This window comes from Athene cunicularia (genome assembly GCF_003259725.1).
Source record: "Athene cunicularia isolate RWA chromosome 5 unlocalized genomic scaffold, athCun1 chr5_part1, whole genome shotgun sequence".
NCBI classification, from domain to species: domain Eukaryota; kingdom Metazoa; phylum Chordata; class Aves; order Strigiformes; family Strigidae; genus Athene; species Athene cunicularia.
Window position 1 is genome coordinate 10,932,623 of NW_020799101.1, and position 13,218 is coordinate 10,945,840.

The 13,218-nt window shown below is 38.3% G+C and overlaps 1 protein-coding gene across 2 annotated transcripts in view; it reads right to left on the bottom strand.

Moving 5' to 3' along the window:
- The window catches only part of ASPG (asparaginase), a 43,150-nt gene that overhangs the window by 7,284 nt on the left and 22,648 nt on the right, over positions 1-13,218 (bottom strand). Inside the window, exons 9-12 of one of the 2 annotated variants that reach the window (XM_026849957.1) lie at positions 11,284-11,403; positions 10,091-10,186; positions 9,051-9,214; positions 2,630-2,716 (exon numbers count right to left, since the gene is read on the bottom strand). In XM_026849957.1, the coding sequence (XP_026705758.1) occupies positions 2,630-2,716; positions 9,051-9,214; positions 10,091-10,186; positions 11,284-11,403 (467 nt within the window). Of the gene's footprint in view, positions 1-2,629; positions 2,717-8,616; positions 8,760-9,050; positions 9,215-10,090; positions 10,187-11,283; positions 11,404-13,218 lie in introns of those variants that run through there. The other variant, XM_026849958.1, reaches the window with a different exon arrangement.

Genomic DNA, 13,218 nt, shown 5'->3' on the forward strand with positions numbered 1-13,218 from the left:
AAATTGTAGAGGCATCTTATTCTGAAAGTTGCTGATTTTGAAAGGCTAGATCTTTGTATATTATATCATATCATTTTATGAAATCTAAGAATATGAAAGAGAAACTGGTTTGGCTTTATGCCCCTATTTAATTTTGTGAAGTACAGACTTGAACAGAGTATCTCAATTCTATACAAGCTTTTTTCTTTTAAAAAACAAACACAAAGCAACAGTTTACCAACTCCAGAACGTGAAAAGCCTTCAGAATAAGTCTAAATGTCCCAATTTATCTTGTCATGGTTTGATTTTGCAGACAGATGACAATACTACTGCAATATGAGAAGAAATTCTGACATTTTTAATGGATTACTAACATTAAGATCGCTTTCTCATTTCAAAACAAAGCCATGAACCAGATACCAAACATCAAGAAAGTGATTCTAAAAATCAAACTAACACCTCTCACTTAAAAAAAGTAAACAGCAAATTAAACCATGAAAGATTTAATAACTAGATCATCCTGGCTGCATCTATGTGCATCACCACTTCCTACACAAGAATTCCCGCTGATAGTGTCCAACTCTCAGGTCTGGTTGGTATTCTTTTCGCTCTCAAACATCACCAGTGCCAAAAGAGCACATTTATTATTATGCTTATTATTATTATTAAATTAGACAGAGTGAAGACGTTATAAACAACTTGTTCTATAAGCAGCTTGACCATGTGAACACATTGACTGCTATGAAGGTGCCAGTGCCTGCAAAGTGAAGACTTAAAAGGGGGGAAGTAAGAGGTAGGACAGTGAGCCCAAGCATGCTGGAAAAATGAGTGTATGTCAGGTTATCTGAGGATACTCCAGAAGTATCTGAGACATTTTGGCAGGAAGACAAACATTAGTACCTCAGATTGAATAACTTTTAGGCATCTGAATAACGTTCTGTGGAAAAAGTCCACTTTGGTGCAAAAGCCTATGCGAGGCCCTCTAAAACACAAGAGGAAAGAAAACCCTTCAGCTCTACCACAGCTGAGTATGGAAGAGCCACCATTCACAGACACTTCAGTGCTGTCTTGAAGCCTGACCGTTGTGTCAGGCTGGCTGTGCTCCTGGTACAGGCCCTGCAGCGATGTCTGTCTGTGGGCATGCTCTGGCTGTGGCTGCTGCTCCAGCTGCTGGCCTGGAGAGAGCCACGGCCCTGGCTCCCGACCCACACCGAGGTGGGAGAGCCTCTTCCCCTCTCACCCCGACTATGCCACTCCGCACCGAGTGCTCATTCAGCCTCTGCACACACATGCACTCCCACCCTATGTTTGGAAGATTTACCTTGGTTTTATATTAAACCTATTACCATCAACATAAGTTCAAAATATCTTAAATGTTTATTATCAAAATATCAGCTTTGAACAATAGGAGATCGTGTGATACAGATGCAGGGTGTATGATCCTCCTTAAAATGCTGTAACAAAATGCATCAGAACCACTTTTTGTTTAAAGGACACTTGTTCTCTTCTTTCTTTTTTTGGACATATTACTGCTAGGTCAGCTAGCCAAACTGGTTCTGCATGTGGCACCAGGACTAACTAAGGAGCCAATTTATTTGCAGATGAATGTCATATCCTAAGCCACTCCTCTCACCTTCTTGGCAGATGGAAACTATGCAGACTGAGGGTTTAGTTCTGTTCTATCACTTGCAGTACCCTGGGAAGCACATACTTTAACTTCATGGTAGAAGTCTTATTACCCAGTCTCCTCTAAGCATGTTACAACAGAAACACTCCAGATAGTATTTCTTGATTCCAGAACTACTCAAGGGACAGAGTCTAGTCTCTATACAGAACACATATAAGATTTACCTTGACCGTATAGCTTTGTAGACAATATACAGCACTGGCTGTTCCCTACAAGTCTCACGACTTCTTGCCAAGTCACGATATAAAGGCCAGTAGTCAGGGGGGTTTTGTTTGTTTTTGAGAAGAAAAGGAGAAGAAATGAAGTAACAACTAGAAGTAATTTCAGGAAATACAGGAAATCTTCTTACAACTTTCAGCGTAATTTGTAATTTGGGACCAGCACTGAAAAAAATAAAATCCAAGCATCTATGGGAAACCAGCTTTAAAGAGGGTTATATTCTCTTAAAATCAAATGTAAGAACAGTGAGCAGTTGTTCAAAAGTTTGGGGGTTAAACTTCTTGTCTATTTGATTTAGTTATTTTTAAGAACGATGTTATGTGCTAGTTAGAGTAGAAGCCATTCCCCTATAAGTTAAAAGTGGATTTTAAGAAAATAAAAATGATGCACTATGTGCAGTTTTATTCTCAAACAGAGATGCTATTAAATCACACTTTGCATAGCTTCCTCCTCAGCCTTTCTCAGTGAAAGTGCTTGAAAAAATTGGGGCATATTTGCTTCAGTTCACTTATCCCCACAATACTCCCTACTTTGGAGCTCTCTTGAGTTACTGGTGCTTCAACAGAGTTGACATCATTTCACTTGTTTCCTCATTATTAATTTAGCACAGAAACAGCCATGTCATGGGCCAGGGATGTTCCTTGGAAGCTCTTTACACACTGTTTGCCATTCTGAGAGTCTCTCCTGAAAAACCATCCCCCTCCATCGCAGTTTTAGGGCCACCTCACCTTTTATTACATTTACCTGCAGAGTATTGTTCCAATGTTCTTCAAGTCATGGCTTGAAAGGTGTGCTCCCGTTTCTCGTAACAATTTAATCACTTGTATGTGCCTTTATGAAAGGAATAGAAAATACAGAGAAAGTGTCTTGACCAGTATTTTTTTTGTTCCCCTAAATCCAGCATTATTCACATACACAGTAAGTGAAAGTTCTTACATGATATTTGCCACCATCACAGAACTAGTGAATCTTCTCCAAGGTGACAGATGGAGTAAACAGATCTACCCTCCCTATCAAAAAATCACTCACATCCTAAACTCATGGAAGTGTTAAGTTCAGGTCTGAAAATGAAAGGGATATATCCCTTTCTCCTCAAAGAATTTTTATTTTCTTTACCTTAGTGTTAGCTTAATTTAACACTTGAAATATCAGTAATTGAAATACATGCAAACAGTGAGGACATTTATTACATAGCATCATTCCTGTATTTTACAGAATACATGCCCATATATACAAGTTTTAAATAAAACATGTCTTGCATATAAGCAATGACTCTTTAAGTTAATGTAGAAGCTAATCAGGTTTTTACTGCTTCAAAACTGTAGTAAGTGTTCTTTCAAACCTCCCACAAAAGCACACCTTTACCTAACTCCCTCCTCCCAATACCTTTATTATTCATTTCCACCTGGAGTCTTTAGGTTTTCCTTGTTCTTTCCTTTGAGATTAAGGGGGAAATTGATATTTAAGCACTACCAGCTAACTCCTATACCTTAGTCAAGATACTTGAGAAAGCCTATGGAAAACATTGATCTCTAAAGGTACTGTGATGAGTAGAAAATAACATGACAGATGAAAAATATGCAAAAAACGTTTTTCACAAGTGACCTAGTGAAAGGTTTAGAGCTAGGTTTGAAAACAAAGTGACAGCGTGATCCTCTGCTAAACAAATGATCTAGTTTACAAATCCAAACACTTTTTTTTTCTCTGGAAAGAGCATCATGACACCAGTAGATCAGGAATAGTTTCAAAGTTCCTCTTTCAAGTAAATTGCTATACCATAACACTTCAAAATAAAGAGTCAGGCATATCGCTGTAACAGGAAATACATGGGCTTTCCCAACCCATTACCTAAAAACACATCAGTATTAATTAAAAATAAAAAATAAGCTCACATACACATTCTGCTTAATCACTTGCATTCTCTTGGAGGTAGCCATGGGTCTTTCCATTTTAGAACTGAACTAAACTGGTTATCCATTCCCTCTGCTTCTTTTTAGGAAACTCCATCTTAAATGAGAAGTTACTACAGTTATCCATATTAAAGCTTATGTAAGCCTATATGATTCATATAAGATCTTAATTTATAAGCTAAACAAAGAATTGTACAGATGCTATAGGAATCATTTTGCTTTTCTAAACATAGGTTATTTAACATACCAGACAGATTTTTAAAAATTGTACTTTGTTTCAAATGACGGCCAAAAAAAATTAAAAATCTTTCTTTGTTTCATGGCAAAGCATTGCTGGAACAGCAAATGCTGCAAGTTTGTTCAGTTATCTAAAATATTTTCTCAGGTGGGTCCCTTAACGGCATGGCTAGTCATCCACAAGCATCTCCTTGAGCCAGTAAATAATGTCACAGCTTCCTATTTTTCAATCTGTGGTGACGAATGAATTCTACATGTATGAAATTTTTAGTTCAGTCTTAAGCGGAACAGTAATTAGCTGAAATTTGCCCTAAAATAAAGTAGAACACGTCTGTTCACTCAAGTTCACACTGAACATGCTTACTCTGCAATGACTGCCCAAGAATATTCCTTGTTTGCCACCTTATATTTGAATCACAGCATGAAACTAGTGCTTTTTAATAAAACCTATACTATGGGACAGCACTATAAGATAAAAGGCAGTAAAGCATGTCATGTGTGCTATCTTCCCTCAGTGTGCTCCCCCTGTGAAGTCAGTATCTCTGGATGCCAGCAAAGAGTCAGGCTTTCCTTTTCCCCTGTTGTAACTATTTACTCCTTACTGGTAGGGAAATTCTCTCCAGAAAGCATTTCATGTCCCACCTATGCCACAAAGCCATTACTACTCTGAGTGGGGCTCTACGAATCTGATACAGGCATATCTGGGGGCATTTACCCCACATGCTTAATACAACAAATTTAAATGAGGAAAAAATGTGGTTTGAAATAAAATAAATCTTTAAGCATTGAAATCAACTGTGTTTACAATAATTGCCTTAAATAAAACATTTCTAAATAGCAGTACAATGTCCCAATGACTGGGAATCATTCAAAATTGTGTTTCTTGGTATGGTGGGAAGAAGAGGAAGTGTTCTTTATCACTGGTTGTTAAAGGAGTGGAAGAATAGGGACAAAGAAGTAATGCCCAAATTAAAAGTGTTAAATTTAGTACTGTGACTATGAAAAGCAGATCTATCTAAGAAAGCAAACAGACCACCTCTCATATTCCCATCACTCAACATGAAAGCTATGTGGGAGGAAAGTTGCACTACAGCTTGTTCTTACTTGCACCCAAACAGTATCTACATTCTGCAGAATCTTAAAGCCTATCCAGAGTACCACTTCTGCTGCCTTGTACCTACTGCAAGAGCATTATTCATATTTCAAGAGGCTGGCTGTGAATTTTCTGATACTGTTATGTCTTAGGGACATGAGAGGTATTTGTCTTTAGAAACTGTTTCTCTAAGTGCTGCTCTCCTGTGGCTTCATAAAAGCCTCACAAGGGTCACAGTTTAGCTGATCTGAAGTTCAGCTGATGTCATGAGCTTCTTGGGAAGGGTTCAGATGCAATTCCCGTTCTAAGGTGGCAGCACAAAGCCAAGAACAGAGCAACTGTTGGACAATAAATGTTGAAGGTGTAGAGGAAAGGCCAACATCCCAATGTTAGCTTGAGGTGCCCAGCTGCTTGTCCAGTCTAGCCCCACCTGATGATAAGCAAAGCCATGAGGAGCTATTGTCACCTGTGAACTGTTGCTGACTCTCCCTTTTCTTAGTGAGCTCTGTTACCAAACTGTGGCTCTTGGTCAGACACAGGCTATAGAAAGAATGCTATTTTGCATGTTACTTAAGTTAGCCTTTTGATACTACCACTGTCATTCATCTGCTCTCTGAAGGAAAAAACAAATAGATAAAAGTGTTTCTAGTGCCTCCTCCCTGCTAGATTCCATTATTGATAACACTGGAGATAAAAACCCCAATGTATACTAATATTTTAATGGATTAACAACAACAAAAAAAAATCAGCGTAGTCTTCAACATTCACTGTTGTAAGGGAAGTCTGAGTTCCAGATAAAGTCATCCAAACTCTTACCAGTTCACGAGGGCTCTGGATTCACAGCAATCGGGGTGCCATACAGTATGTATCATCCTAGGCCTTGACTTGGCAGACACTTATTAAAAGTGAATCAACTTCAAAAGGGATGAATCACACATGTGAAATTAACACGCATGTAAGAGTTTGTAGGATAGGGGCCTTAGGGTGCACACCTTCCACCAACTCTTTAAAGAAATGCAGGTGCAATGTATATCCAAACTTGACTGGCTTCATTCTTTTTAATGCTTGCTCCCCTAGCAACTGGAATGGTTATGGCAGGATCAGCTTAGTTTCATCTGTTCGGTTTTCTGTAAGGTATCAGTGGGAGTTTTATGCTGAAATACTGTAAGGACAGGCTTCAGTGCACTTCTGGAGTCAGTGGTGGTTAGATTTTCACTCTGCCTTAGATTTCCTGAAATAATGTAAATGTAACCTTGCAAAATATCAAGTATTTAAATTCATATTTATGTGGGAGGTAATTTTACTGCCTCTAATCTGATGTTCTCACAGCACTGTATGAGCAACTCCCCATTTTCAACCTTTTACCACTGCTCTACAAGTAAATGGAAGTGCTTTTACTACGTAAAATGTACTCAATTTTTATTCAAGACATCTTCCTGCTTAGAGAGTTTCTGTTATTAAAAAAATATTATTCTATTGTTTTGAAAATGAATTATCCCTTGAGGGTACTCTAAGAAATTAAAGGAACGCTACTAATTTTGATCAAGCAACTGGCCTAAATTAACAGTGGTCTGTTTAGCTTCATGCATAAAGTGAATGAGACTACACGCAAACTGCAGAGTTACAAATGAAAAAGCGGAAATGCAGTAGTTTATTTCTTATTTAGAAAGTGACTCCACATTTTACCATCTAAAGAAACAAAGAAAGAGTCATATAAAGTAAAAAAATTTAAGAGACTATTATTGATATAGATCGATTTGCTGGTCTATCAACTGACAGTGCTATGTTAAGAAGCTTTTAAGAAGAGACATAACTCCTGATCATCTTTACAAATTATTAAATGGAAAAGAGAAATCAGTCATCATTATATAGGTTAGCATGCTAGGTTAAAAGGCAAGCCACTGAGAAATGTGACATAAAAAACCAGCAAGAAAGCTATTTTTAAGATGAGTGAATACTGTACTGCAGTTAAATGCCAATTAAACAAATATTAATTCTCAGAAAATGGGATTAAGCTGATGCAATATTTAGTAACATTGAGAAAGTTACAATATTAAACAGTTTAAGGCATTGACTGCTCATTAAGATCAGTTTTCCCCCTTCCCTCTCTGCCACTTTGTACACTGCATCAGGATAATCTCTTCATTTTCAGCACGCAACTGTTTAATAAATAGAATTTAAATATTTCTGTAGCAGAAATCTTTTTAGTGGGTATCTAATTACGCACATATACAGCTGTCTGATCTTTACCATTCTCCTTTATATGCTTATCAGTGTGAAATACAGTGTGAGTACAGAGCAGATCATAAATACACATTTATGAGATTAGTTTTAAGTCAACTCTTCCTCTCATTCTAACAGTAGAAACAAAAAGAGAAACTGAAAATGGTTATGGTGCAGCTTCCTTTTACAATTCCCTACATCAAAATGGGTGTGCAGTTTTAAAGACCTTAAGAGTCATAGTAGGAGTCTTAATATAGGAGTGGCAATGCTAAGGAATCCAAACAACAAGCTCATGTGAAATTCCTCAGGCAGTAAATGGGTGTGGTAAAAAAAGTAGGTGCCTGATTTGCAGGAACATCTAATGGTATCTAATGCTTTAGCATTTTCTCACATTGGATCAGAGCCACCTCTGTTTAACTGCGAGGTTATTTGTTTGATTTGCTGTTGGGCTTGTTTTTGCTTTAAGACTTTAAGGGTTTGCCACTGAAGGGCTTACATATTCATGAGAGAAAGCAACAACTACAAAGCCATAGAGGACCATGCAGTAGGTAGAGCAATAGCACAGTGTGGCCACACAGCACTTCAAGTCTCAAGTTAATAGAGCCAGTTGAGCTTTCTACATCTGGCCTTTGAGGCAGAAAAGCTCTTCTTATTCCTGCAGTGAATGCAAAACCAGGACTGTCAGACCTCCCAGGGAGCTAACTCGCGCCTGACAGACCAGGTGAACTTGTCAACGTTAGAAATCTGTAGGAATATCTGGGGACAGACATCCATGAAGACCATGAAAACTCTATCACTCCAAGCTCCTTTACATAAAAAAGCTTCTCTCCTGCCATCATACAGACTGAATATGAGATAAGGAATTGAAAGTGGATCAAAGAAACAAGAAAAGATTAGGGCATGCAGCTTCTAACACGTTAGAAGACCAATGGCTCTATGAAGCCCCAGGCTATATAAACTGAGCATTTTAAAATTAAATGTTGATAACTGATAATTTTTATACTCTGTGAAATGGCCATTCCTTAGGACTATACAACAAAGAGACCAGTAAATCGAATGTCCATGACTAATATTCAAGAACTGTTGACACCTAGAACAACAGGAAAAGGAAATCCACAATGCAGGCAGAGCCATGCAGCCATCCCATATAATTATGAGTGGGTGGAAGGGAAAAATCAAAAAACCAGTCACCCAGTGAGAGACTCAGGAAAGCACCAGTGGAAGGGAAAGATTAAAACATGTCAACCTACCAGTATATTTTGTGCCAATTGAAACGGTCTGGTCTTGATGAGAAAGGGGAGGGCAGAAAGAAAACAGGCAGCCCTTGGTCCTGCACTCTCACTTCTGACAGTCAAAAGGAGTGATCAGTTTGGCTGTTTTATAAGGAAGCCTCATAACAAAGAGTGGAGTCCTGAAATTACGGACAAAGTCTTGGCAGGAAGCCAGCAATAAATTACTTTATGCTAAAATTCTGCATGCATACCAAGTTGTTTGCTTTCATTTCATATTATTTTAAGAAATCTTTTAATTTAGGCTAGTCACATCCTTTGAAATGAAGCTGGTTTGCGTTATTTTAACTGCTGTCATTTACACATGACTGATGAGAAAAAACAAGACCAAAACACAGGGATGGACTGTAAATCCAAAATGATAGAAGGTTTATAAAACTTTACATAGAGTGGTGTATAAATTATTTTGTTACCTGAACTCGATCGCATTCATCAGTGGGGTAGATCCGTATCTGTCTCTAGCATAAACAGTTGCGCCAGATGTCAACAAATACTCAACTAATGGTAAATGCCCTTCAGAGGCTGCAATATGAAGTGGAGTTCGGCCGTCATAGTCTCCACAGCTCAAGTTTCCACCCTACAAAAGGACAGATCCTTCGCATACTAAAAAGATAATGGCTGCACATTAAGTTGTTGGTACAAGAGTAGATGCATACACCACATTTTAATTCTGCCACCAAAATGTTAAGCTTGTCAAACTTAAAGTTTATCTTGTAGAGTTGGTTTGGCACCAGTATGATATTTATTCCACCTTCTGCATATTCCCCCCTCTACATGTATTTTCATTACATTCAGATATGCTCTTTATTGCAGTATGCCATACAGCAACTTTGTGCCTATAGTCTGCTAATTTTACTTGTGTTAGTTTATTGGTATTTTCAGTATACATTTATCCTCTCTTGAGGTCCATTAGCAAAATCCCAAGAGTAGGGTAAACCAAGGCATAAAGGAAAAAAAAGAGGTGTAGATGATCCAAAGAAATGCTTTTTTCAGGTATAACCCAAGCCAGAGCTATAGGGAGAGCCACAAATCCTGAATTAGCACTGCACTGTGTTTTGCTTAAATACAATTTTCAAATCCTTTTTTTTTTTAATCGTGACAGATTTACATCCAAAAGCTGGATACTATGAATATGCATAAAGAAAGCTAAGTGAAAGAAAGCAGCAGAAACCATTTTAAAGTGTTCCAAAGTTAGCAGATAAGAACTTGCTTTTAATCTACCTGTATTTTCACACTTCAAAAGAAAATGTAAACAGCTGAGAACCAGATAGGGGAAAGAACACATCAGTTTTAAAAGACAAAGACTGAGGAGCCTAGAAACCAACTGTACTAGTCAAAGCACCTTGATTCTAAGACTTAGATAGTTGCTTCCCAGTGAGCACAGCTTCCTCCTGTCATTTACAACTCTATTTTAAAAATTTAGGTTCTGTACAAACTGTTAACTTTACATTACCATTTCTGCTATGGCTCTTAGTGCATCTATGTCGCCCAGTTTAGCTGCAGCACAAGCCAAAGGTGGAATTAATGCATCTCTTACAGCTTCTAACTCCTGAGAAACAAATAAAATTAAACATTTAATATCAGCCTCGCCTCTGATAGGATTGATGTCCAAGTCATAAAACCACTGCCCTTGCTTTCATGTAAAGTTTCCAAATTAGTCATTTGGATATTTTTAAATGGTAGCATTTAGTTCTTGGAAGGAAAGAAGTCTCATGTTTATTTTACATTTTGTCAGTCTCACATCCATAAGATTTATATTTCTTCCTGGAAATACTACAATTACCTGGTATCTATATATATACCACTTAAGGTGCACACACTAATTACTACCTCTGTACCGCCACAGTTACACGTCAGTACAGTAAGAGGAACAGCAATGGTAGGAGTTGAAAAGACCATATAGTCCAGTCTCCTCAAGATTGGATCAACTTTACTCATACGATTCCTCAGATATTTGTGTAACCCGTACTTCCAAACCTCCACTGACAAGCTCCACAGACCCCTAAATATCCTCCCACTTCTCAGGCTTACTAAAGAAGAACCATACATTCAGTATTTATTAGTTACTAAAAATCCAATCTTGCCTGAAACCAGGCCAAGAGAAAAGCAAGTACTTGTATCTTACAAGGAATACTGTATTTTCTGACTTTCCAGTTGGGAGGGACTAATACTAAACACCACAAATTACACTTGTGTAGTGCCTCCTTAGTATCAGCCTTCTATGACTGCATGTACAATTAAGCTGGTTTACCCATTATTATTTGGATTGCTCCAAACTGTCAATACATTTGACCACAAAAATACAAAGCACTTTTTCATATCATTGATACCCTGAATTACAGCAACTGTCTGAGGCTTGTTATTGCAACCAGCCAGCCAAGAAAACAAACTCAAGATGGGGCTACAAAGAGGAAAAAAAAAAAAAAGTTAATATGTTTTTAATTAAAAACATTTTAATGTTATGCTTGTCATTGTGTGCTTTCTCCCTAACCCAACTGGTTAGCTGGGACACTCAGTACTAAAAAATAATATAAAAGCTCCAATGTTCCATTTTTCTTTCAGCTTTGCTGTTCATCTTTAAACTAGGTTCATTTAACTGAGTTTACAGCTTTACATGAGCTCAATTTTAAATATTTAAGTATATACCTCCTTGCTGCTGATACTCAGAGATTTGGCAATCACTTGAATAAACTTGCTATCTCTCAGAGAGATCTTGGCTCCTGTGGGTACAACAGTCATTTCTCCTCTTAGATTCTCACTCAGCATCTGAAAAGCAAGCAATCAAATCCTTTGTTAGCAGAGGAAAAATATGGTAGTAGTCTAATAAAAAACCTTAGGATCAAGTTAGAAAATTCTTTGGAGGAATTATGGAAACTAATTGAACGCAGACAAAAGATTAAAGAAATAGTTACTGTCCCATGAAGATTGCAAGTTTAAAAAGACAAAGTGGTGGTGGGGAGAAGAGACAGGCAAATAAAACTCTCTTCCAAAGCAAAGAAACCAAAATAAGCACGTAACAAAAACACCCCAATTTTTAGAGTATGCAGACAGAAGTTCCCTAGTGGGGCAAGCTGCAGCCTACTTAAAAACACAGAGATAGTGAGTAATCAGCAGAGTGAGGCTGAAGACCAGAATATTCTGAAATGCTGCATTTTGCCAGCATTCCCAAACCTCAGTACTCCTACACAGACTGCGTACATAGGCCTCAAAACAAAGCCCAATGCTGCTTGTGGACAGTCACATTATTTCAATGGATTTTCAAACAGCTCCATTAGCCCTGATTTTGTTAAAATTGGCCATAGAGCCACTTTTGAATGCAGAGGGTCTATAGTAGTAATAGTCATTCAGCATTAAAGCAGGCATGTAACCGTTTGCAGGATGGGTGCATCCAATATAACCAGGGAAAAAAAAACCCTAAACCGAAAAAAACAATTCATGTGTAGAAGGTGTTTGAATATGGCAATAAAGAAATGAAAATACTCCAGAAGGCAGGCTCTGGAAAACCTGAAGAACAGAGAGAGAAACCAGTCATTAAGAAAAAGCAACTGGTTTCCTCAGTTCTGACAATTTTACATACTGGCACTCTTTCACGAAAGGTTGCTGATGCAGCTATAAAGCATGTAGTTATTTCAATTAGAATTTTAAAAAGCAGGATTGTGAAAGTTTGCAAGAAACAGATGTGATGTTGGAAGGAGGAATGCCCCAGGTTTACTTATGTCTAGGCATGCCCTTTATTACAAAAAAAACTCCAAGCGCTGACAACACAAGTAGCTGTCTGCTGGAAGAGTCCCATACACATCTAACTCAGAGCATACCAACTGCTTTGGCGCACTTTTAGAGTTTGACAGGTTGAGATCATTGCTTTGCACAGGTAACCCTAGCAATTGGCACCTGTGCTAAATGCATCCAGTGCAAAGCCCTACGTGCCTTACTCAGTCCTACCAGCTCTGCAGCCATCTGCATGTGTCTGGGGGCACATTCCTTGCTTCTTCGTGTTGAAAGAGAATCCTAAAATAACCAGCTTCAGGAGAGCTTCCGTCTCTTGGGAGACTATTGTTTGGTGATATGTTTAGCTGAAGATATTGCCACAGACAACAAATTTCCAGGCTTTCTTCTTCTCCTGGTCTCTACCACTCATTCCTGCCCAGGCAATGCAGTATGCTGCTCCTTTAGTTGTGCCAACACAATTGTTTGTGGGGCTGTACAATGAGTCAAACGAGGAAACTGATCCCGCTTAACCGAAATAAATTGCAGAAGTTATTTTGCTTTTCAGACCATATAAAGGAGGTCCCAGCAGCACCACCCAAAACCGGTGTAGCACATTCCAAAGGGCAGCACATGAAGATGCAGGAGTACCTTGTGCCAGTGGTACCTAAAAAACTCTATCACCAAGTCCTCACCTGAGAAAGTCAGCTACCTCACTCAGCAAACTGGATCTCAAGTTAAGTTTTAACTCACACACCTAGTCAGGAAGCCAGCTGGGAAAGTTTCTCCTGTCCCAGCTCAAATAATCCTCTGTACAAGAAGATTAACGTCTGCATTAAAAAAATGAGCTAGTATACATATGTTCCAGGATCACTG